This window comes from Trachurus japonicus, chromosome 22, assembly GCF_045865225.1.
Source record: "Trachurus japonicus isolate A0001 chromosome 22, Traja_1.0".
In the NCBI taxonomy this organism is placed as follows: Eukaryota; Metazoa; Chordata; class Actinopteri; order Carangiformes; family Carangidae; genus Trachurus; species Trachurus japonicus.
The window spans coordinates 7,636,661-7,658,733 of NC_140928.1; the positions used below are offsets into that span (position 1 = coordinate 7,636,661).

A 22,073-nucleotide genomic window follows, 5' to 3' on the forward strand; every position below is an offset into this window, starting at 1 on the left:
CCAGCAAGAACTTTGGACTGGTTAAGGTTAGTAAAAATGACATGTCCAGGCGTAAGTAAGAAATAGGCTAAGTGAATCAAGGGATGATTAAGTTCCTAACTCTGGACAGGAAAGTGCTAGACTCGTGAAACCAACGTGTGTGGATAGCTGAGGACCTAAGCTTTCCAACGATACCGAGTCGACCCAACTTTCTCAAGATAAGGGGGCGTGGCCTCGAAAAGAAGGGCGGAAATCGGCCTGTATCTCAAGAACGGTAAGTCAGAAAAATACGAGCCTCACACCATCGTGTTCAGCGTGGTCGAATTATGGGGGAAAGCCGTCGGGTCCGACAGTGTCCGACCTTCCCTCGGCGAGTTATGGCCGAAACGCACCTAGGCGGGCCAAAGTGGGCCAAAATTGGCCTCCACATGCTCCCAGGCTCATATCTCTGGCTAGGAATGTGCTAGAGGCGCGGGGAATAGTTCTACGGTAAGCTACGGACCTCAGCTATCCAGAAAAACAAAGTCCAATATCACTTTCTATATTTCCGCTAGTAGTTTTTTGCAGTTAAGTGAAAAGAGGGAGTAATTTGGACTCTTTGGCTGTGCCCCATTTTTTTTTTTGGGCACAGGTGGCGCCACTGAGTGTCCAGCATGCAGCAGACGATCCAGCAAGAACATTGGACTGGTTAAGGTTAGTAAAAATGACATGTCCAGGCGTAAGTAAGAAATAGGCTAAGTGAATCAAGGGATGATAAGTTCCTAACTCTGGGCAGGAAAGTGCTAGACTCGTGAAACCAACGTGTGTGGATAGCTGAGGACCTAAGCTTTCCAACGATACCGAGTCCGACCCAACTTTCTCATGATAAGGGGGCTTGGCCTCGAAAAGAAGGGCGAAATCGGCTGTATCTCAAGAACGGTAAGTCGGAAAAATACGAGCCACACACCATCGTGTTCAGCGTGGTCGAATTATGGGGGAAAGCCGTCGGGTCCGACAGTGTCGACCTTCCCTCGGCGAGTTATGGCCGAAAACGCACCTAGGCGGGCCAAAGTGGGCCAAAATTGGCCTCCACATGCTCCCAGGCTCATATCTCTGGCTAGGAATGTGCTAGAGACGCGGGGAAAAGTTCTACGGAAAGCTACGGACCTCAGCTATCCAGAAAAACAAAGTCCGACGTCACTTTCTATATTTCCGCTAGTAGTTTTTTGCAGTTAAGTGAAAAGAGGGAAGTAATTTGGACTCTTTGGCTGTGCCCCATTTTTTTTTTTGGGCACAGGTGGCGCCACTGAGTGTCCAGCATGCAGCAGACGACCCAGCAAGAACTTTGGACTGGTTAAGGTTAGTAAAAATGACATGTCCAGGCGTAAGTAAGAAATAGGCTAAGTGAATCAAGGGATGATAAGTTCCTAACTCTGGGCAGGAAAGTGCTAGACTCGTGAAACCAACGTGTGTGGATAGCTGAGGACCTAAGCTTTCCAACGATACCGAGTCCGACCCAACTTTCTCATGATAAGGGGGCGTGGCCTCGAAAAGAAGGGCGAAATCGGCTGTATCTCAAGAACGGTAAGTCAGAAAAATACGAGCCACACACCATCGTGTTCAGCGTGGTCGAATTATGGGGGAAAGCCGTCGGGTCCGACAGTGTCCGACCTTCCCTCGGCGAGTTATGGCCGAAAACGCACCTAGGCGGGCCAAAGTGGGCCAAAATTGGCCTCCACATGCTCCCAGGCTCATATCTCTGGCTAGGAATGTGCTAGAGACGCGGGGAAAAGTTCTACGGAAAGCTACGGACCTACGCTATCCAGAAAAACAAAGTCCGATGTCACTTTCTATATTTCCGCTAGTAGTTTTTTGCAGTTAAGTGAAAAGAGGGAAGTAGGCTACATTATCCTTTACTTTGAGGGCTCTAGCAGTAAAGGCAGAGACTGTCACTTCCGGATCACGGTCATTTCCGGCTCATTGCACTTCAGATCAAAATTGCATGAAACATGAAACGAGAAACGCTCGTTATCCGTTTTTTTCCATTATTCATTTGAGCATAAAATCGAAAACTGAAAAAAACGAGTCGTTATCCGTTTTTCATTTTAGTTTTGGAAACGAATACTGAGAAAAAGAGTTGTTTTTTCGTTTTCTTATTTTTGGTTTTATTTTGAAAAACGAATGAACGAATGATACACGGATTTGACCGTCCTCCCCCCCCCTCCAGAGAGGAGCTGCAGCAGGGCAGTGCCACACTGGCGTGTGTGGCCAGCGGAGGCTTCCCCTCAGCCTGGACACTGGGCTGGAAGGTGGGGGGCAGCAGCAGCTCCTCGGGGGTGTCACGCAGCCTGGAGGTCCCGGGGAGTGACGGCCGCTACAGCTGGACCAGCACCCTGAGCCTGTCTGCAGACCAGTGGAGGAAGGCGGGCTCAGTGAGCTGTGAGGCCACTCTGAGTGGACAGAGCCCTGTCACTCAAACCCTGGAGCCTGACCGCTGCTCAGAGTAGAGCTGCAGCAACACTTCCTGTCTGGAAACCATGCAGCTGCTGCTGCTGCTGCTGCTGCTGCTGCTGCTGCTGCTCTGACACACATCTGGATCAAGCTACACATCTCCTCTCTGCGCATATTTCTGCAGCTCTCACAGCTCCACTCAGTGTGTTAGTCTGCATGTTGCTTTCTGATGCTGATCCTCTGCATATTCTGCTTCATGTTCATCACTCTCTGATTCATCTGAATCTGGAAATACTGCATTTAATCTTTTAAATAAAACAGTGTGTTATAATAAATCAGTGTCTCTGTGTTTCATTATAAAACTTTAGAAAAAATACTATCTGGATCATTCCACTATCGTACATGATAACATGTTACTAATAAAGGAGCTTAACCCTTAGATATGCAGTAAACTGGACATTTTCACTTCAGTTTGAACTGTTGCAATTTCATATTTACATTTGCAGCTGTTGCATCAGATGCTGTTTATCATCACTACTTTAAGATTTTATCTAATTTAAAGAGCATATAAAGATGAATCAATGAAATATACGTCTGAAACTATATATGGAAAGGTGTCAGTGTGTTTCAGTTGTATTTAGGGTTCATTGTGGTTCTGCTTGATGACTCTTGTGTTGTGTTCACTGGACCAGTTCTCAGTCTGTTCACCAGCCCTCTGCAGCTGCAGCAGCTGTTTCACTTCAGTCAAACTGAAGGAGGTTTTTGTACGGCTCTAAATCACCGTGTGAACACTCCACCAGGATGGTAAGACTGACAGTAATAAACTGCTGCATCTTCAGCCTGAACTCCACTGATGGTCAAACTGAAGTCAGAGCTGCTTCCACTGCCACTGAATCGAGACGGTGTTGTTGATTCACGTCGGTTTGCAAGTTTTACTAGGAGCTTTGGAGCCTGTCCAGATTTCTGTTGATACCAGTACATATCCTCACTACCATCACCATTTCTGTAAACAGCCGGGTTGGTTTTACAGGTGATGGAGACGGTGGATCCTGGAGTAAACATCTGTAGTGGAGGTTGTTGAGTCACCGTCACCTGAGCACTGCAACCTGCAGACAAAAACAAACCATTCATTAATCAGCAGGAAGAAATGAGAGAAAAGGTAAAACATCATGTTTGAAACGTTGCTGAGAGACTGAACCTGTAAAACAGCAGCAGGCCAGAGTCCAGATGAGGATGGTGATGAGAGTCATGGTGGTTTCTGCTGAGTCCACTGACAGATCTGAGTCCTGCAGTGTTGAACTCACAGGACTAAACCTTCTCAGATCTCTGGAGGATCAGCTGACGATGCAAAGCCTCCTCTCTATGGAAATTATTTCTCTGCTCTCAACAGACTGAAGGAGACGTGGGACACAACATCAGGAGAAATGCTGCTTGGATTTACACTGAATATCATCACAGTGGAAGAGAAGGAAATAGATTTTACAGGATTGGATTTTGAACATCTAGATTAAAATGGTTTCACTTTTTTTGATGCAGTATTTTTTGACTGGATTTGTCCACAGGGTATATAGAGAAAAAATATATAATATATTATTTATTTTCTTTATTATTTTATAATGACTTCTTAATTATATTCTCATATCTGACTTTTGTGAGGATTTCTATTTCCTACATCTTTACAGTTTCTCAAAAATAATTTCCAAATCATGACCTTACTCAGTGTGAGTCATGCAAAATACCTGTGAGGACACCTGTCTTTATGAAACTGAGAGAAGCAGAGGAGGTGGAGCAGGTTTGATTCCTATGTGGACTGATTCAACACATGTAGTGTCTCAACTGGAAATTCATCTTCCTCCTCAGCCTCCGTCCCTTGTGGCGTCCCTCAAGGTCCTATACTCGTCCCACTTCTCTTCTCCATCTACCTGCTTCCACAAGGCCAAATTATCTAAAATCACAACATTTCCTTTCATTGTTACGCTGACGATACAAAAATCTATCTCTCTGTGGAGCCCAATAACTACAACAAACTAGCCGACCTCAACAATCAAGTCCTGGACGGCCACAAACTTTCTCCAGCTCAACAAAAACAAAACCAAAGTCATACTATTTGGTCCACAGCACCCAACCCAAAGCATTTCTCCCCATCTTGGCCCATTAGCCCCCTCTATCAAACCATTCATTCATTTTCAACCCTAATTTCTTTTTCTATTATGTTTATTTTCCTTTTGTTGCAGTTTTGTACTTTTTGTTTTGTGGTGAAGCATTTTGGATCAATTTCTGCATTGTGTTGAAACTGTGCTATAAAGTTGAGTTGAGTTGAGTTGAGTTGAGTTGAGTTGAGTTGAGTTGAGTTGAGTTGAGTTGAGTTGAGTTGAGTTGAGTTGAGTAGAAACTTCAGACTCTCTTTGCCGTTTCTTTCTCTGAGAAGCTCCTTCAAGCTCTTGATGGTGATGAAGAGGTGCACACTGCCCTCTGCTGACACTTCAGTCTCACAACAACAACATGTTAGTGTGATCGTGATTCAGATCTTGAATATTTTCAAGATCATGCTTCATCATTTCACTGTTCACATCAAACACATGTAACACAAAGTATTTTATACTGTTGTAACCTTTTTTTGTCACGTTTCTCCTTACCGGTCAAGCCTTTAAACTGCTTTAAACTGGTTAAATATCATTCATGGTTTATTGCTCGTCCCGTCCTCAATTTTATTTTGTCATAGAGCATTTATAAAGAAGTGTTGATATTGGTTATTGTTACATCATTGGTTATGCCCAGCCATATAAAGTTAACCATAAGATGAACAAACACTCCTCCAAACTTAAAACATGAAGCTTATTCTAATTTCTAACTTTACTGCAAGTGAACCAAAGTCAAATTGAAAATGTAACATTTAGGAGATAACATGAAATAACATGAAATATTACACTTGACCTTTAGAATGTTTGAATCACATTTCATGATAAATAATCTCAGAGTTACTGAGACATTTCACTAAAAACCTCCAGTTCTTCTGTTCTTCTTCGTAAATTTGTAAATAGGTTGTAAATGAACCATCAGTTTGTATTGCAGGAGGTGAAACAGAGTAATTTGAGCTAAAACATGTAATTTACCTTGGAAAAAAACATCATGTCATAAACAGTTTGGCTAAACTCAAAAAAATAAACCTTAAATATTCAGTATAATGTGTGTTTAGTGTTTGGTGAGGTGAGTGTCAGCTGTGTGTTCACTGGTCTGTGTCAGAGTCTCTGCAGTCTGAGGGAGGTTTTTGTACGACCATGAATCATTGTGTGATCACCCAGGCATCATCTATGTCATGTATGCTCTGACAGTAATAAACTGCTGCATCTTCAGCCTGAACTCCACTGATGGTCAAACTGAAGTCAGAGCTGCTTCCACTGCCACTGAATCGAGACGGTGTTGTTGATTCACGTTGGTTTACAAGTTTTATTAGGAGTTTTGGGGCCTGTCCAGATTTCTGTTGATACCAGAACATAGCATCATCACCTAGAAGACTGAAAACAGCCTGGTTGGTTTTACAGGTGATGGAGACGGTGGATCCTGGAGTATTTGTCACTAGTGGAGGTTGAGTCAACGTCACCTGAGCACTGCAACCTGCAGACAAAAACAAACCATTCATTAATCAGCAGGAAGAAATGAGAGAAAAGGTAAAACATCGTGTTTGAAACGTTGCTGAGAGACTGAACCTGTAAAACAGCAGCAGGCCAGAGTCCAGATGAGGATGGTGATGAGAGTCATGGTGGTTTCTGCTGAGTCCACTGACAGATCTGAGTCCTGCAGTGTTGAACTCACAGGACTATAAACCTTCTCAGATCTCTGGAGGATCAGCTGACGATGCAAAGCCTCCTCTCTATGGAAATGATTTCTCTGCTCTCAACAGGCTGAAGGAGACGTGGGACACAACATCAGGAGAAATGCTGCTTGGATTTACACTGAATATCATCACAGTGGAAGAGAAGGAAATAGATTTTACAGGATTGGATTTTGAACATCTGGATTAAAATTGTTTCACTTTTTTGATGCAGTGTTTTTTGACTGGATTTGTCCACAGGGTATATAGAGAAAAAAAAGTATTGCATCTATTATTTCATAATGATTTCTTTGTTATACTCTCATATCTGACTTTTTTGAGGATTTCTACTTTCTACATCTTTACAGTTTATGAAAAATAATTTCCAAATCATGAACGTATGACAGATGGAAATCAACAGTTTCTCTCTAAACTTACAAAAATGACTAAATGATATTATTTTTTTCAGATTTTCTTTTAAATAGTTTTGTAAATTCATGTTAGCAATAGATATATATAATATCATGTTATAGCAAACTGAGAAAATGTGATTGATTAGAATTTTTCCGATAACCTTCTCACCTTGACTCAGAAAAACCAACACGACAAGCATAGTTGTTGTTGGCGACATCATCCTGATGCAGTTTTCAGTGTGAGGCCACAAGAACAGTTCAGACTCTCTGTGACAGAAGAACTTAAACTCTGAGGAGCAGTGATGCATATGAGTCATGCAAAATACCTGTGAGGACACCTGTCTTTATGAAACTGAGAGAAGCAGAGGAGGTGGAGCAGGTTTGATCCCCATGTGGACTGATTCAACACATGTAGAAACTTTAGACTCTCTTTGCCGTTTCTTTCTCTGAGAAGCTCCTTCAAGCTCTTGATGGTGATGAAGAGGTGCACACTGCCCTCTGCTGACACTTCAGTCTCACCACAACACCAACAACATGCTTCATCATTGCACGTGTAAGTATAAATGAATCAATAAATGCAAATATAAATATTTTAATACTTACATAAATAAAGAAATGAAGGCATTTTGAAAAAGGTTTTTTTTCTACATGTATTTATTCATTTATTGATTAATTTTTACTCATGTCATTTGGTGTCCTTCATATAGCTAGCAGTAATTGTGAATGATAATAAGTTAAGATGCACAGATTGGGGCTAATTTTAATGAATCCATGAAAAAAAAAACTGGAGAATATATTAAGATTTAACTTCTTATTTGACTTAACACTCTCACCATCTCAGCCTAAATAGTTGTTGTTGTTGTTGTTGTTGTTTTTTACTTTATGATGAAAGTATAGCCTACAAAAGATCACAGATGGTGCCACTGTAGAGTCAGTGCATCCAGTGTTGCCACAATTAAAGCTGAAAACTGAAAAATCTTTACACACAAATTTCAACAAGTAGCCTATAGCTGTAGTTGAATTCCAACACCAGTGATATATGAGCTTTGTTTTTCATTTAGAGGCACCGTGATATTGAAGTTATGTGGTTAGATAACACAGGAGAATTCCCATTTTTTACAATCTGGACCTTATTTCTAGCATAAAATACGATCATTTACTCACCCAGATAACTTTGGTGTCATTACAAGTTGTTCCGCGATATCATATATCCGGGGTCTGTAGGTTGACCTACTTACCTCTAACCTGGATGGTATTATCTCTGACGCCGCACGGAGCGGCTTGTTTACCTGAAAGTTGCTAATGCTAGTGCTATGGTTAATTTCTACGAAGTTCAGCTTCCACAGGCTTCCTCTCCGCAACCTGGACTTACTAAAGCTCTGGCTAGTTGCGCTAAAAAAATGGACCTGAATGCCAAAGTGGAATCGAGCCGCACGGCGCTCAAGGATGACATCATCCAGGTCAGAGGTTAGTAGGTCAACCTACAGACCACGGATGTTGATAACAGCTAACCCCGGACTCAGAGGGGAATAGCACTAGCATATCAGAACAAAACATTGGTGAAATGAACAAGTTTGGCGTCGGATAATGTGTAAAGAGAGGCTACATTCCGCTGCACTGTAGACTCGCATTATATGGATACACGCGTGACGCGGCTCTCAGCAAGAGCTAATTTCGTTGGCTTGTAATGACACCAAAATTATCTGGGTGAGTATTTACTGTGAATACCAAAAGTTATTGGAAGGTATAAAGGACTCGATAGAATTCGGAGGTTATGTGATCTATGCAAAGATGGCCAGATTGGTGATGAGTTCCATGTTTTGTTTGAATGCAAGAACACATGTATCATATATCTAAGAGAAAAATACCTCCCTAAAAGTTGCCCATCTATGTTTAAACTAATTTTGTTATTACAGTCTGATAAAACAAAAGTTATTTATAAGCTAGGTGCCTTTCTTAAACGTGCCCTTCCTCTGTTTAAGTGATAGTTTTTGCTCTGTCCTGGTCAGAGATGTACTGTATGTACAAAGTACAGCCCCCACTGCCTCTTGCTATGTCTGATTATTTGTACTGTTTTATTGTTTGTGCTCCATACCACTTACGTGGTCGTGAGAAATAAAGTAAAGTGTAAAGCGTAAAGTAAATGATCGTATTTTATGCTAGAAATAAGGCCCAGATTGTAAAAAAAACGGCAATTCCCCTTTAATTTTGTAGTAATGTCATGTTTTTAAAAAGGCAAAAGATAAGATACACATGCTTTGAATTTTTTGGGAAAGGCCATAATGTTTCTCCACCAAGTTCTTGCAATTAGCCGTTATTTCTGGGCTATTTCTACGCAATCAATTGTTATTTCTTGGTTATATTTCTCTACATTATTATGAAATAGGCCATTATTTCTAATCTATTTTTAGACATGATGCAATTAATTGTTATTTCTTGGCTATTTCTTAACATTATTACGTAATTAGCGGCCTGTAAATGAAAGGGTTACAAAACATCCAAACTGAGCTCCATTTTGTGGTTTCACACACTCACCAGCAGGTGGCAGAAAAAGTCTAAAATCCAATCATGATAAGTATGTGTCACTGGGGCCCTCCCACAGGAAACATCCAGAATAATACTGTATAATGGTATAACTTATTTTAAATTCAGAAAATCAGAAGTTGTTAGATTTTATCTCTCTCTCTTTTTTTTTTGGTTCAAAGAAGATGCGATTGATACAGGATTGTACTTGTTCTGTGACATATAAGGAACTCTTACCAGGCAGTTTTTTTTTTTTTTTTTTTTTACTTCTACTTGATTATAGAAAATATATGGATTCAAAATAACAAACAAACCAACCAAAAACCAGAACATGAGCATGACCCAGGTGGCACCACAAGGGGGAGTTCAACATAATTAAATGTCACTGCCAGCTGCTGGAATCTGAACATGTGGGTCAAACATTTCTTTGTCTGTTGCTTATTTGATACTTCAATAGTAATTTCTTATATAGTACACCATAAGTATCATATAAGGAAGCTAAGTTGAAGCCCTAATCCATTTCAAATCAAAAGAAAAGGAAAAAAATTGTGTTGCAGTTTGCCCTGGCTTGCTGTTGCCTTGTTATAATGAATAAAACAATGTAGGCCTAATAATTTCTGAACTTCAGGCTGTAGATGTGTTTTTATCCTTGTAAACAGTTTGAAGTTTCACACTTGTCTGGAAGTTTTAAATAACAACAGAAACCATTTGACATCCTGTACTCAAACAGAGATAATAAAAGAGCAGCTTATAAATTCATCTAAAGCTTAGGTTAATACTGTAGATATGATCATTTTAATACGTGTTTCTGCTGCTGCCTTCACACAGAGTTTCCTGTGTATGTGACTGCAATAAACACAACATGTTGTTTTTTTGGTGTTTTTTTTAAGGAGAACACGGTTTAGTCCCACTGGAGGTTTTACAGATGACGAGGGACTGTTCAGACAGGAGCATTTCAGCTGTTTTTTCAGATATAGTCCTGTACAAAGAAGTAGTTCATTTATGTTGGGTGTCTTTACCTGATATTGTTTTAATTGCAGCGAAATACATTTTCCCTTTGTCTTATTTCAGATAAGATAAGATATAAGACATAAGATGTCACTGAATTTAAAACACAATGAAATTGTAATTACCCACCGGAGAGGTATTCTAGCACACACACATACAATCATCGTACGTAATAAAAACAGGAAACTCATAAAATAGAAAAACAATCTTCAACATAAAAACAAGATAGGTTGAAATAAGATATGGAAACAAACACAACCATGGCAGGTTACATGGGGTATAGAGTGCTTGTAAGTGGTGATGTATGTACGGTATGATACGAGTGGATACGTCTTGAGTTGCAGAATTACTGTGTTTTTGTTGAGAGTCTGGATTGCTTTAGGGAAAAAAATGGGCAATAAAAGTTCAAAATGGAGGTGACCAGGGTGGGAAGGGTCTTTGCTAATGTTTTTTGCTCTACCAATGATTTTTTTATTCTGATCTTTTGACCCTCTGAATAGTTTTTCTGTCGGCTATACCGAACAGCCTGCACACCATCAGTAGCTTCAGATGCAGTGTGTTTTTCTGCAGGACTCAGAGGAGGTGCAGACGCTGCTGTGCCATCTCTACAGCAGCAGCCGTGGTGTTTTATGCACCATTAAAAAACTTAATATGCAGCTTTGTGCCCCAGATCCCAGTAAACAGCTCTTATATGTTGTTGTTATGTTGGTGTTGGCTCTATAGTTGGAAGTTGTTGCAGCTGTTTGCTCAGAGATGTGCACTGTGGGCGTGAGCTGGTGCAGAGTTGCAGGTGCAGCCTATGTGTGTGTGTGTGTGTGTGTGTGTGTGTGAGCCGGAGGTTGTGGTTTCGGTGGAAGTTTGCACCTCTGTCATTTCTCAGCACAGAGAGCTCGATGCGCCGGCTGCTGTGTGACCACATCCTCTCCTCTGCACCGTCTCTTCTCACCAACACCAGCTTTGACCTTCTTTTGTACACGGAGGGATAACGTTGACTTCCTGTCGTTGTGTTGTGTTGTGTAGACACTCACTCTTCACAATTACTTGTTACTGCTGAAAACATTTGAACAAATGTAAGTGGAAAGTGGAAAGACTAGATACAACTCAAATTAATCCACGCTGATAACCATTTACAGTAACTAAAATAATTAGATTCAGATCTGTGGTGACATTAAATATGCAAGACGAAAAAACTCATACAAAACATGAGTCAGTTTCAGTTTGTTCATTGGAAAACTTTGTTTCGAACCAAATTAATCTGCATGAGATGTTTTTCCTGAGCTGAGATGTTTCAACATGAATGTATAAAGTGGAAAGTAGTTGGTTTCTGAGAAAACAGGCTGGTTGCTGTGCCACTAAAAATAAATACCTCCCACTATCACACAGTTCAGTGAGATGTGGGAACAATGGGTGGAGGATGGTAACATCTGCATAGTCGCAAAAACACAAAAACAAAATTGGAGCAACTGACATCTGTCTAATCCTGTCTTCATGTTCACCACAGAGCATCAACAGCGTTTGTTGTCGAAGCTTTATCAATTACTGCGTCAATTTTCTGCACAGACAGACAGTCCCTCAAGACAAACTTTTATATAATAACAAATAAGACTTCCAATGACTTTCCAGAAACACTTTTATTGAAGAAAAAAAGGAAACACGCAAGCATTTCACCACCTCTAACACATAATGTTTTAACTTGATTGTAGCTTTAACAATGTAAGAATAAACACACTATTGCCGGCTCAAGTTTAAATGCATTATAACATACAGTATTGTAGAGATATACAGTGCTGCTTAAAAGTTTCTGAACCATTTGAATAGTTTAGATTTTTCTGTTGTTTTTACCATGATTTTCTAATTTTATTATTTTTATATATGAAATGTCAGGTTCATGTTTATCAATTCCACGTACTTGTATAGAGTATTTGCAAAAGTAAGTGAACCCCAGCTGCATTGGTAAAGTCAAGTATAGGTAATAGACACAGGTAAAACACATGTGGGTGCTCTCAAATGAGACATCCAAAGAAAAGGTTTTTGTAAGATCTGTAAGGCAAATAATTACTTACAACTCTGGACGGCCATCAAAACTTTAACCCAGAAAGTTCACCAGAAGGAGAATAAAGCAGGTAAAGGCAAACTTCTCAGCAGCTCTGTAACTAAACTATGTTTTCATTTCTTATTTACAGAAAGCAAGTCGATCCATCGCCCAGGATCTGTTCCTCTCAGGTCGGCTCTCAGTAGTTCCACTTTCTGGCTGAACCCTGAAACGGACATTTTATTACTTTTCTATTCACATAGAAAATTATATGGAAGCAGTTTTATGTCAGGAACCGTGATTTATTTATTCATTTGGTCGATTTAAAAAAGAAGAGACTGACAAAATGCATAGATACATGCAACCAAAAGGTGTAGGCTGAAGCAAAAGCTTATTATGCCTGTTTGTGTGTTTGACAAACCTTAAGTTTCCACACCAGAAACGTCACAAAGGCTCCGTAGATGCAGCTCTTGATGATAAAAACAGCATAGGTGAGTTCGTAGGTGTGTGTGGTCCTCAAATGTTTTCCTGCACGACAAAGGTCAAACATTCAGATGAGTTATATGGTTCAAAGACGAAGCATTCAAAGTGTTTATCACATTTCTTCTTAATTATATAAACACCAGATGTTTCCAGATGGAGAGAGATGAGATGGTTTATTTACCTCTTGTCCAGAAACGTTTTGTAACTGGTAGAGAAAAAATAAATGGGATAGACAAGATCAGATTATTGTTTACATGCACGTGCAGCAATAAAAAAGATCATGTTTGTTATTTCTGAGTTTTACATGAACGTACTTTCTTCACCAAAAACAAAGTCCGTTGTGTTGAAAGTTGTTTTGCTATTAAAGAAGGCGACAACACAGGAGAAGTTTTTCTTAGGGCTGTTCCAGTGCCAGTCATCAGCAGGGACCCTCAGCCTGCTGGTGATTTGGTATTTTCTAGTTGTTTGATCCTGAACAGCATCGTTGGTTGCCACGCCATCGGTGACGTTCTTCCCGTCAATCTGCCAGAACACCGTGACATGGTCCGGGTAGAATCCAGTGGCCAAACAGAGTAAGGTCTTCTTCCTCGTATCGTCTTTCGGGTTTTCGCACTCACTTGGTGAAGGTTTAAACACTGTCACATTTGGTGCGGTGGTCTCAATCCCTTGATCTACAAGAACAAAAGAAATAACATTAGTGAATTAAACTGCAAACAAATGTCCAACACCTTCACAATCCAGGATGCATGTCACTAGTGTTGTGGGACTCAAGGCCACATTTTAAGGTCTTGGTCTTGTCTCGGTCTCGGCCGATTTTTCTCAAGACCTGTCGAGACCACCACATCTTTTTTATATGTGAACTGCAAATGTCTATCTCTCTGTCACTTGCTCACTCTGGTTTATGTAATGTAATTCAGTTACTTGAAGATAATTAAAATTATTCGACAAAAGTTTATGCTTATTTATTTATGCTTAATCATCTGAAAAATTTGGTTGGTTGCACCAGTGAACAAAGTGGGAGAAACTTCAGCAGGTTTTATTGTGTGTTCTTCTGCTCAATCCAAACGGTTTGGATTGTATTTTAAATTATCTTTTCTTTTTTTAGCTGTGGAATGATGTAAATATCAAGCCACAAGATTATTAATACAGTAATGGTCTTGAAAATGGTCTCGCATTGGTTTGGTCTCGGTCTTGATCACAAAACTACATATGACATCGTAACACCAGAATTTATACAAGACCACAGGCAGACAACATGACAACAAGTCACACTGTACGTTAACATTAAAAACAACATGACCCCTACAGTTTACATAACTCATAATCAGAGCCATCACAGCTTAATTTCTTCATGAATATTTTTAAATTAGAGGTACAATCTTACCAAGAACGGTTAGTTTAGTTCCTTCTCCAAAGTAAGCAGGGTAATTGCCAGAGCACAACACTGACTCGCTTGTAAAAAACTGACAAAGACCGACAGCACAGCAGCCTCTAACCACCTTTAACTCCTTTTTCTGCAAATGTGAGTTTCTCATAAGCGAAATTTAAACCATTTCATCACACCAGTGCCTTTACATTTTCTGTTGCAGTTTTGACCATAAACCTGAGCAGCTCAGTTTTCTTTTTTACAATTCTAAACTTAACTCAACAATAATTTTGCACATTTACGTTAAATAAAGGTGAAAAAATAAATATTAATATATTTTTTGCATGATTTTTTAAAGCATTTTCTTACCCAACACTGTCAGCTTGGTGCCACTGCCAAAGTAAGCTGGGTTGTAGTCATTCACACTGATACAAGGCTACAGAAAAACTCCTCAACCTCCCTGCACTTTGTTTGTGCCCTGTCTTCACATGCACTTACAACCTTTTTTGCACACAAACATGTAGAAATAGCACATATTGAATCAAATTATACGCTACCAGCATTATAGTTCTGATCTAATGTCAGTTTAAAAGAAATAATAAAAAAAAAGCAGACAAGCAAACCTAACTAGGCTGCACATATGAAGTATTATATTAGCAACGGCCTGTGATACTTTTAATTATTTTTAATGCCTTACCTAAGACGGTGAGTTTAGTTCCAGCTCCAAAGTAAGCCTCAGACTGAGAGTTCACAGTGTTTCACAGAGTTGATAAAAACTCACTGTGAGACCCAAACTCTGGGCATAAAGCCAAATGTTTTACTGTCACACGACTTTCACATGTTTTTAGTTTACTTAAAATCACCATCTGATCAGTATAATGAAATAAAAAAGTGATACTGATACTGGCTTTTTGTTCACTTCTCATCTCGTGAATCTTTCTGAGGTATTTCTTACCTAAAACAGTGAGTTTGGTTCCAGCTCCAAAGTAAGCCTCGGTGTTTTGAGCACAGAGGCTTTTAACGATAACAAAAACTCTCTGTCTCTGCCATTTTAAAATTATTGCAACTTTTTCGCTTTTTGACATGTTCACTTTTTTATACTTCCACATAAGTCATCCTGTTATTTTCACCATTTTAAACACTGTAGTCGTGTTTTGTGGTTATTTTCTGATGATTTATTCTAGTGATGTCTATAACCATGAGTGATGAGGAGGCTTCTGAGCCTTAAAGTATCTTTACATTATCAAATAAATTTATACTTCAACAATATTTATCAAACTTAAAAATGTTTTCTCACCTAAAACGGTTAACTTTGTTCCACCACCAAAGTAAGCCTCTGAAGTACCAGTGTCACAGTGAACGTGATCAGTGCCCAAAACAGCCCAACGTGCTGCTTCTACTTTACCTTTTAAGTTTGTTTTCTCTCTTTTTTAATCTTTTTTTTTTTTAGCTCATTTAGGCTACTGACCTGCTGGTCACTAATTGAACTCACCAAGAGCAGTAAGGTTTGTGCTTTAGCTGAAATAAGCCCCCTAACAAGAGTTTATGCTTCTTTTTTTTTAGCGAGACTTGAATGAAGTATTATTATTATTATCAGCATGCAGACATTATTGCTCTCATTTCTTACCTAAAACTGTTAACTTCGTTCCTCCACCGAAGTAAGCTTCAGCACCAGCACCAGAGTCACAGTGAACATGACCAGTGCTCAAAACAACCAAAGATGCTATGTTCACTTTTTTAAGTTGCCTTTAAATTTAGATTCTTTAATGTCTTTAATCTAATTTTTTACCCACTAAACTCTACAACTGTCATTTGCTGCCTGCATTGCAGTTTGGTTTTTAAAGTTTAACACAAAATCTTCTTCCCAGACAGAAGAAACAACAGAACTTGCTTCAGCCTCTTTTGCTTAAGGTTTATAAGATGAAGTTTTGACGTTTTACTCACCGAGAACAGTCAGTTTTGTTCCTTGGCCGAAATAAGCTTCGTACTGACACAGTGTAAAAGCTTAAGAGCAAAAAGCTCTGAGCTGAACTTAAACCATACACAGCTGGAATCCAGGGACTTTGTTCTCTCAATTACATTTTGTATGTTTGTTTACATTTTTGTCATTGACTTTATTATTATAGACTGTTGAAATATGTGTTTCTTACCTAATACAGTTAACTTTGTTCCTCCACCAAAGTAAGCTTCTAGGCCACCAGAGCACAGTGCCCGACCAGTGCTCAAAAACAGCACACCATGCTATCTTTAATTTGTCTTTTCTTTAATTTTCTGTACCCGTTAAGTCTATTTTTTTTTGTCTTAAATGTCTCTTTGTAATTCCACAACAACATCAGTTGCCCAGCAGTCTTGTTTAATGCATCAAAAACATGTTTTCTCACAGATTTAACCTGTTTTATTAGGGTTTTTTTAGACCTGAATTCATGAGAAGAAAATAAGTTTGAAGACGTTTTTACTCACCAAGAACAGTCAGTTTGGTTCCCTGGCCGAAATAAGCTTCGTTATTATACACAGTGTTTTGGCTTCACGTCAAAAAGCACTGAGCTAAACTAAAACTGTAAAGCCCTATAATACTATAGAGTTTATGGTTTCTAATGCTGCACGACTTCAGTCTGCATTTGTTTCACTTTAATCACTCTGAACTTACCTAAAACAGTCAGTTTGGTCCCTTTTCCAAAGTATGCTTCGTTGGCATTGTCACAGTGCAAACATACTGAGCATGAAACTCCTCTGTCTTTTTCTACCAGAATTATCTTTGTTATGCTTTTAGTAAAACATCAGCCTATACTACAACTCCAGAGCTGTTTAAACTTCATAAAAATACAATAATAAACAGATATATTTACCTAAAACTGTTAGTTTGGTTCCTTGGCCAAAGTAAGCTGGATCAGTGTTGGTCACAGTGATCTCTGCTCAGCTCAATATTTCAGTTTCTTTTAAAACAACACTTTTGTTTTCACTGTCACACCTGAATTTTCTGTCTGTTCACATTGTTTGTAGTGAATTAAAGTGCGAGAGCAGCAACTTACCCAAAACAGTGAGTTTTGTTCCTTTTCCAAAAAAGGCTTCAGTCCCAGTGTCACTCTGACTGTGTCCTCTACCAAAATGTCTCCAAACTTTCCATCATCAGCAGGTTGAGACACAGACTAATAATCCAAGAGGATGGAGAGAGTTTAAACCTGTGAGATGGGTTTTATAACGACCAGAGACTTTTGTGTGTGTCAAGATGAGTAAAAGAAGAATCCAGACTGTCTGAATATATATTTTTTAAACTTTTCTTCAGCATATTTCTGCATATAAACTGACGTCTCAGTGTCAAAGTGACGTCGTCCACACACGCCCTCAGAATAACAACGTTTTCTGCTCTAACGTGTGTTTTTAGCTGCATGTAGCCGTCTACACAATGAGAGTGAATGGGAGGAGGTTTTTGTACGACGGCTCTATAGGATTGTATCACCGTGCCCCCCCTGTCCCCACGGTGAAAAAGCATCATACAAAAACCTAAAGTCTTCCCCGCTCTCTCCTCTCTCCTTCCCCCACCCAGCTTTCCTTTATCTCGGCCTCCATCTCTTTCTGTGTGTGTGCAGCTGCTGTACTGGCAGCTGAACGGGATCCAAACTGCCTGTTGCTATTTCAGTGTCGACTAAGAAAAGAAGCAACAACAGAGGGAAGGAAAAGAGAAAAAGTGTTGTTGGTTTTTTGTTTGTAGTGGTTGAGAGGAAGTGACGTCGCCCATGGTCACACCTCTTTATCCACCCAGTTACCAGTGAACTAAGGAGCCTCCCATTTACTTTAGTTTAGTTTAGTTTACATGAAAGAAAAGGGGCATTGCATAAAACAAATGACCTGTTTATAAAATGTTGTTATATGCTTATAACTGGCAAAATACATATTTAAATGAGTATGCAACACAAACGTGAATAGCCTATGTCATAATGGGATTTAACATCATTAATCTTTATCATAACTGTGTAACACTTAGTACAGTAGCCTATGCCTTAGGGAATTGTGTTGTGTTGCAGTTTCATTATGGAGGAGCTCATTCTATTGACGTTATTGTGTATCAATTAAGAAGAGTTTTTATTATGTTTTAATAAGTTAGGACATCATCTAGAAGATTTGTCTCTTCTATTTTGTATTTATAATCTGCAAAGAAATAAAGAAAAGAAACAAAAAAACGTCACATATTTCGTAGTGAAACAGAAAGTGGCAAAAATGTAGTTGGGGTAAATGAACTATATAGATATACAGTATATATAGATAGATAGTTATGAGATGTGACATTAGTATATTCAATGCATATTTTATTTAAATATCTCATAAAATAAGCATTGAATTACTTCATCTAACATCATCATCATCGTCATCATCCTCAACAACATACTAATCTGACCGTTGAGTTGATGAATTGTACATTTAGGCTTTTATCAAAATGTTTACATTTTAACCCAATGATTGGTGCATGTACTGTGCTTATACTTTATATGCAAATAAAAACATTTCTGTTATATTATATCATATTATATTACATTATATTATATTATATTATATCATATTATATTATATTATATTATATTATATTATATTATATTATATTATATTCGTCTTTATTGTCATTGTACAGACACAATACAACTAGAGGGTGCATTAAAAAGAGGAATTAAAAAGAAAACACATTAAAAACAAAAGGGCAGACAACACATTGTCATCAAATCAAAGATATCTTTATACTTTATTGCACATGTATCATTATGAGGCAGCAGTTGTGTCACATTTTTACAGCAGAGGTCACAGACTGTATTTGCCATGTGTGAATTACACCTTACTGCCGTTTCAAAAAACTATCAAATCATTTGTCCTGCTATAATCAACTTTGAAAAAGCCCAAGATGTTTTGTTTTGTTTCTTTAAAGTGTAATGCCACATGAGTCCAGCAGAGGTCATTGTGTGACAACATCTAAAAAAAATTCATATAGGCCACTTCACCTTCTTGCAAGGCTGCACACAGAAATATATTAAAATAAAATAGCAGAGACTGAAATAAGAGCGTGACACAGAGAGAGACAATACTGAATGTGAGAAATAATCTGCAGCATGTTGACACCTGCTCACGTATCTGTTCTTATCAGCTTTGTGGTGTTGTTGCAGGATGAACACACTTCTGAACTGCAGAGGAGCAGATCATGTAGTTGTAATTAATGAATAGATGTTTGTTGTTATAGTCTGTTTCTATTAAAAACACATTTTCTTTCATGCGTTTATGCCACGTTGATGTTTGTCTGTCTGTCGGTCATGTCAGCAAAACGTGTGCAGGCTCTGACACTTTCTCCCTCCCCGCTCATCCCAGTTTCCTGTCGTCTCTTCCTCTTGAGGTTGTTGTTTAGCTGCTGAGGCTTTCTGAACCATTGTGCTACTGGATGCACAGTAATACACAGCCGAGTCTGCAGCCTCGACGAGGTGAATCTGCAGAGACGTACTGAGCACCGAAGGCCGAGACATGGCGTATTTGGATTCGGTATAAGGAGGTTCATTGTTCACGATGTCTTTGTTGAGAGAATATGTTAGTAACTCCATTGTCTTATTGCTGCTTTGTTTGTACCAGTACATGTAGTAATATTCACTCTGGTCTTGGTTGCACTGCAAAGTCACAGTCTGGTCTCCCACACGACTGAAAACAGATGGAGCCTGGTCAATTTTTAAACAGAGTGAGAAATCTGGAAAAACAAGAAAACAGAGCAAGTAAATGGCAAAGTCAGTTAAGACATCTGAGAGATAAAATAAATAAATAAATAAACATCTTTATGTTTTTTACCAATTGAGAAGAACAGTGCAGCCAAGAGCAGCTTCATCTTCACAATGATAATGTGCCTAAAAGACACAGGAATCAAAACCATCTGCAGCCACAGTGATAACAGTGATGTGTACAGGCTGAAGAGCTGCAGGTATGTACCGTCTGAGTCAGTTTCTTTATTCTCCTCCTCCTCCTCTCAGTGCAGCTTCTGTACAGTCTCCTAGTGGTCATCGAGCAGCAACTGCAACATCAGTTACTGCAAGACTGAGAAAATATGACATTCAAAGTGAGTCTTTCTAGAGTGTGCACTATAGGTAGAACAGCATTAAAAGTGAAATTGGTGATGACAGTAGGTAAAATTGAAGTCTAATCAGCCCACTCAATAAAGATTTTAGTGATCCTGTTCTTTTTGGGGATGCACGATAACTATCGGTGCAGATAAAAGTCCGATAATTATAGTATATTAAAAACAGCCAACATTACCTTTGCTCATTTTCTTGCCCTTTAAGTTGATTCGAAACAAAAATAAATGTTGATTTTGGAAGAGTCATAATGACTAAAAACTGTTCTTGTTTTTGTTTTTTTGAAGTATATTTTTTTGGCGTTTTTGACAGCAGATAGTGAGATAGACAGGGGGAGGCAGAGAGAGGGGGAATGACATGCAGGAAAGGTCTGCCCGATGCGGGATTCGAACCGGGGACGCCTGCGTTGAGGACTGTAGCCTCTACATGGGGCGGCCACCTTAACCACTGCGCCACGCACCGCCCAAAATGTCTTGAGAGTTGCTCAATGGTTTGCCCTAGAATTTGTGTGGAAATGTGAGGAGTGGAAATCTGTAATTTAATAACAAGTAGCCCCAGTTCATGGCCTATTATGTGAGTGACACAACAACTAACTGTGAGGATTTGTTGTTGTTGAGCTTGTGGGTGTGGTTACCTTCACAACAAATGAATGATTGGATGGATTGAGGCCTTTTTGCCCAACAATTCATCAGCTCAGGGCTTCAGACCAACTTTTTTTTTTTTTAGTAGGGGCACAGTGGTCCCTGACTTAATGTTTTAGGAGCTTCAGCAGAAAATGTAGGGGTAAATCAACTTGCAAAGCAAACATTTACATTTCCTTTTCAATCATGATCTTCACACACATTGGCCTGCCACCTGCAGATTCTTCTTCTCTTCCACATTTCACCAAACACAAAACAGCAAAATTTACTGACGACACACATGCGCAAGTAGATGAAGAATTTACTTGCACCGTCTCAAATTTTAGGGGCAGTCTGGAGCCCTGCAGCTGATTGGATCCAACTTATCCTCTGTGAATTTAGCACCAAGTCAAAAAAACAAAGCCACAGCTCCTTCCTGTCTGCTTGGTATTTGTATGACTGTCTGGTGTGGTTTGTCGGTACCAGTACATGGTGTAGCTGGTCATGTCCAGCCCCGGACCCACGCTGCACGCCAGCGTCACCGTGGCCTCTGGCTGAGACAGCTGGTCTGCAGGCTGCAGGACTACGATAGTGAGGCCTGCAGCACATGATGAGGGATAATTTAATTTCTCACCTCATTATACAAACACAGTAAATTCACTGAGATCTGTGCATATGATGTCATAACATTTGCCAAGTAGAGATGAATTGACATGAATTATGAATTAATGTGTAAAAAAAACCTACCTGAGTTTAAAAGAAGTGACAGATAGAGGACGATGACAAGCATGTTAGCGATGCTGTGTCTCCCAGCTGAATGATGCAGAGTCTCACCTTCCTGAGCCACAGGAAACATGATCACATGACTGAAAGGGAGGCACCATCAATAACTCTCATTCACTGATCATCAACTGATACTTTGCATCTTTGATAAGCTTCAACATTTGCTACTACAAAATCTAATATCTTTTTTAAGCTTAGGTCAGGTTTGTGCTGCAATCGTTTTTTGATGTGACATTAAAAGCAGAAGTAAGCAATCCGGTCGTTTTGGCTAACTTCTTGTCAGCCGATGGAGTTAGCAGTCCCCGCCCTCGTCCCTACGTCACCACATTCACGCGCATCCCTTGGCTGCACACACAGAGAGGACCGCCCCTTTATGCCGTTCTCTCTCCTCATTGGATAAAGGTTGTAGGATACAAGGAACATTTTCTCCTCCTTACAGCGGAGCAGAGTGACTGACAGACCCGTGTTTCAGACCAAACACTCTATATATAAATGATTGCCGTCGGAAGATATAACTATTTAAGACTTATATT

The 22,073-nt window shown here is 39.4% G+C and overlaps 1 protein-coding gene and 1 gene segment (V, D, J or C); both read right to left on the minus strand.

Moving 5' to 3' along the window:
• The window catches only part of LOC146963383 (Ig kappa chain V-III region MOPC 63-like), a 30,536-nt gene extending 26,862 nt beyond the window's left edge, over window positions 1-3,674 (minus strand). Inside the window, 2 exon segments of the V gene segment in view lie at window positions 3,191-3,515; window positions 3,608-3,674. Coding sequence covers window positions 3,191-3,515; window positions 3,608-3,659 — 377 coding nt within the window.
• Window positions 3,675-11,821: 8,147 nt separating this feature from the next.
• The window catches only part of LOC146963388 (T cell receptor beta chain MC.7.G5-like), a 28,558-nt gene continuing 18,306 nt past the window's right edge, over window positions 11,822-22,073 (minus strand). The window contains exons 3-7 of the mRNA XM_085767088.1: window positions 16,892-16,954; window positions 12,994-13,350; window positions 12,861-12,884; window positions 12,618-12,724; window positions 11,822-12,422 (exon numbers count right to left, since the gene is read on the minus strand). Of these exons, the coding sequence (XP_085623214.1) occupies window positions 12,396-12,422; window positions 12,618-12,724; window positions 12,861-12,884; window positions 12,994-13,350; window positions 16,892-16,954 (578 nt within the window). The 3' untranslated portion in view covers window positions 11,822-12,395. The remainder of the gene's footprint in view (window positions 12,423-12,617; window positions 12,725-12,860; window positions 12,885-12,993; window positions 13,351-16,891; window positions 16,955-22,073) is intronic.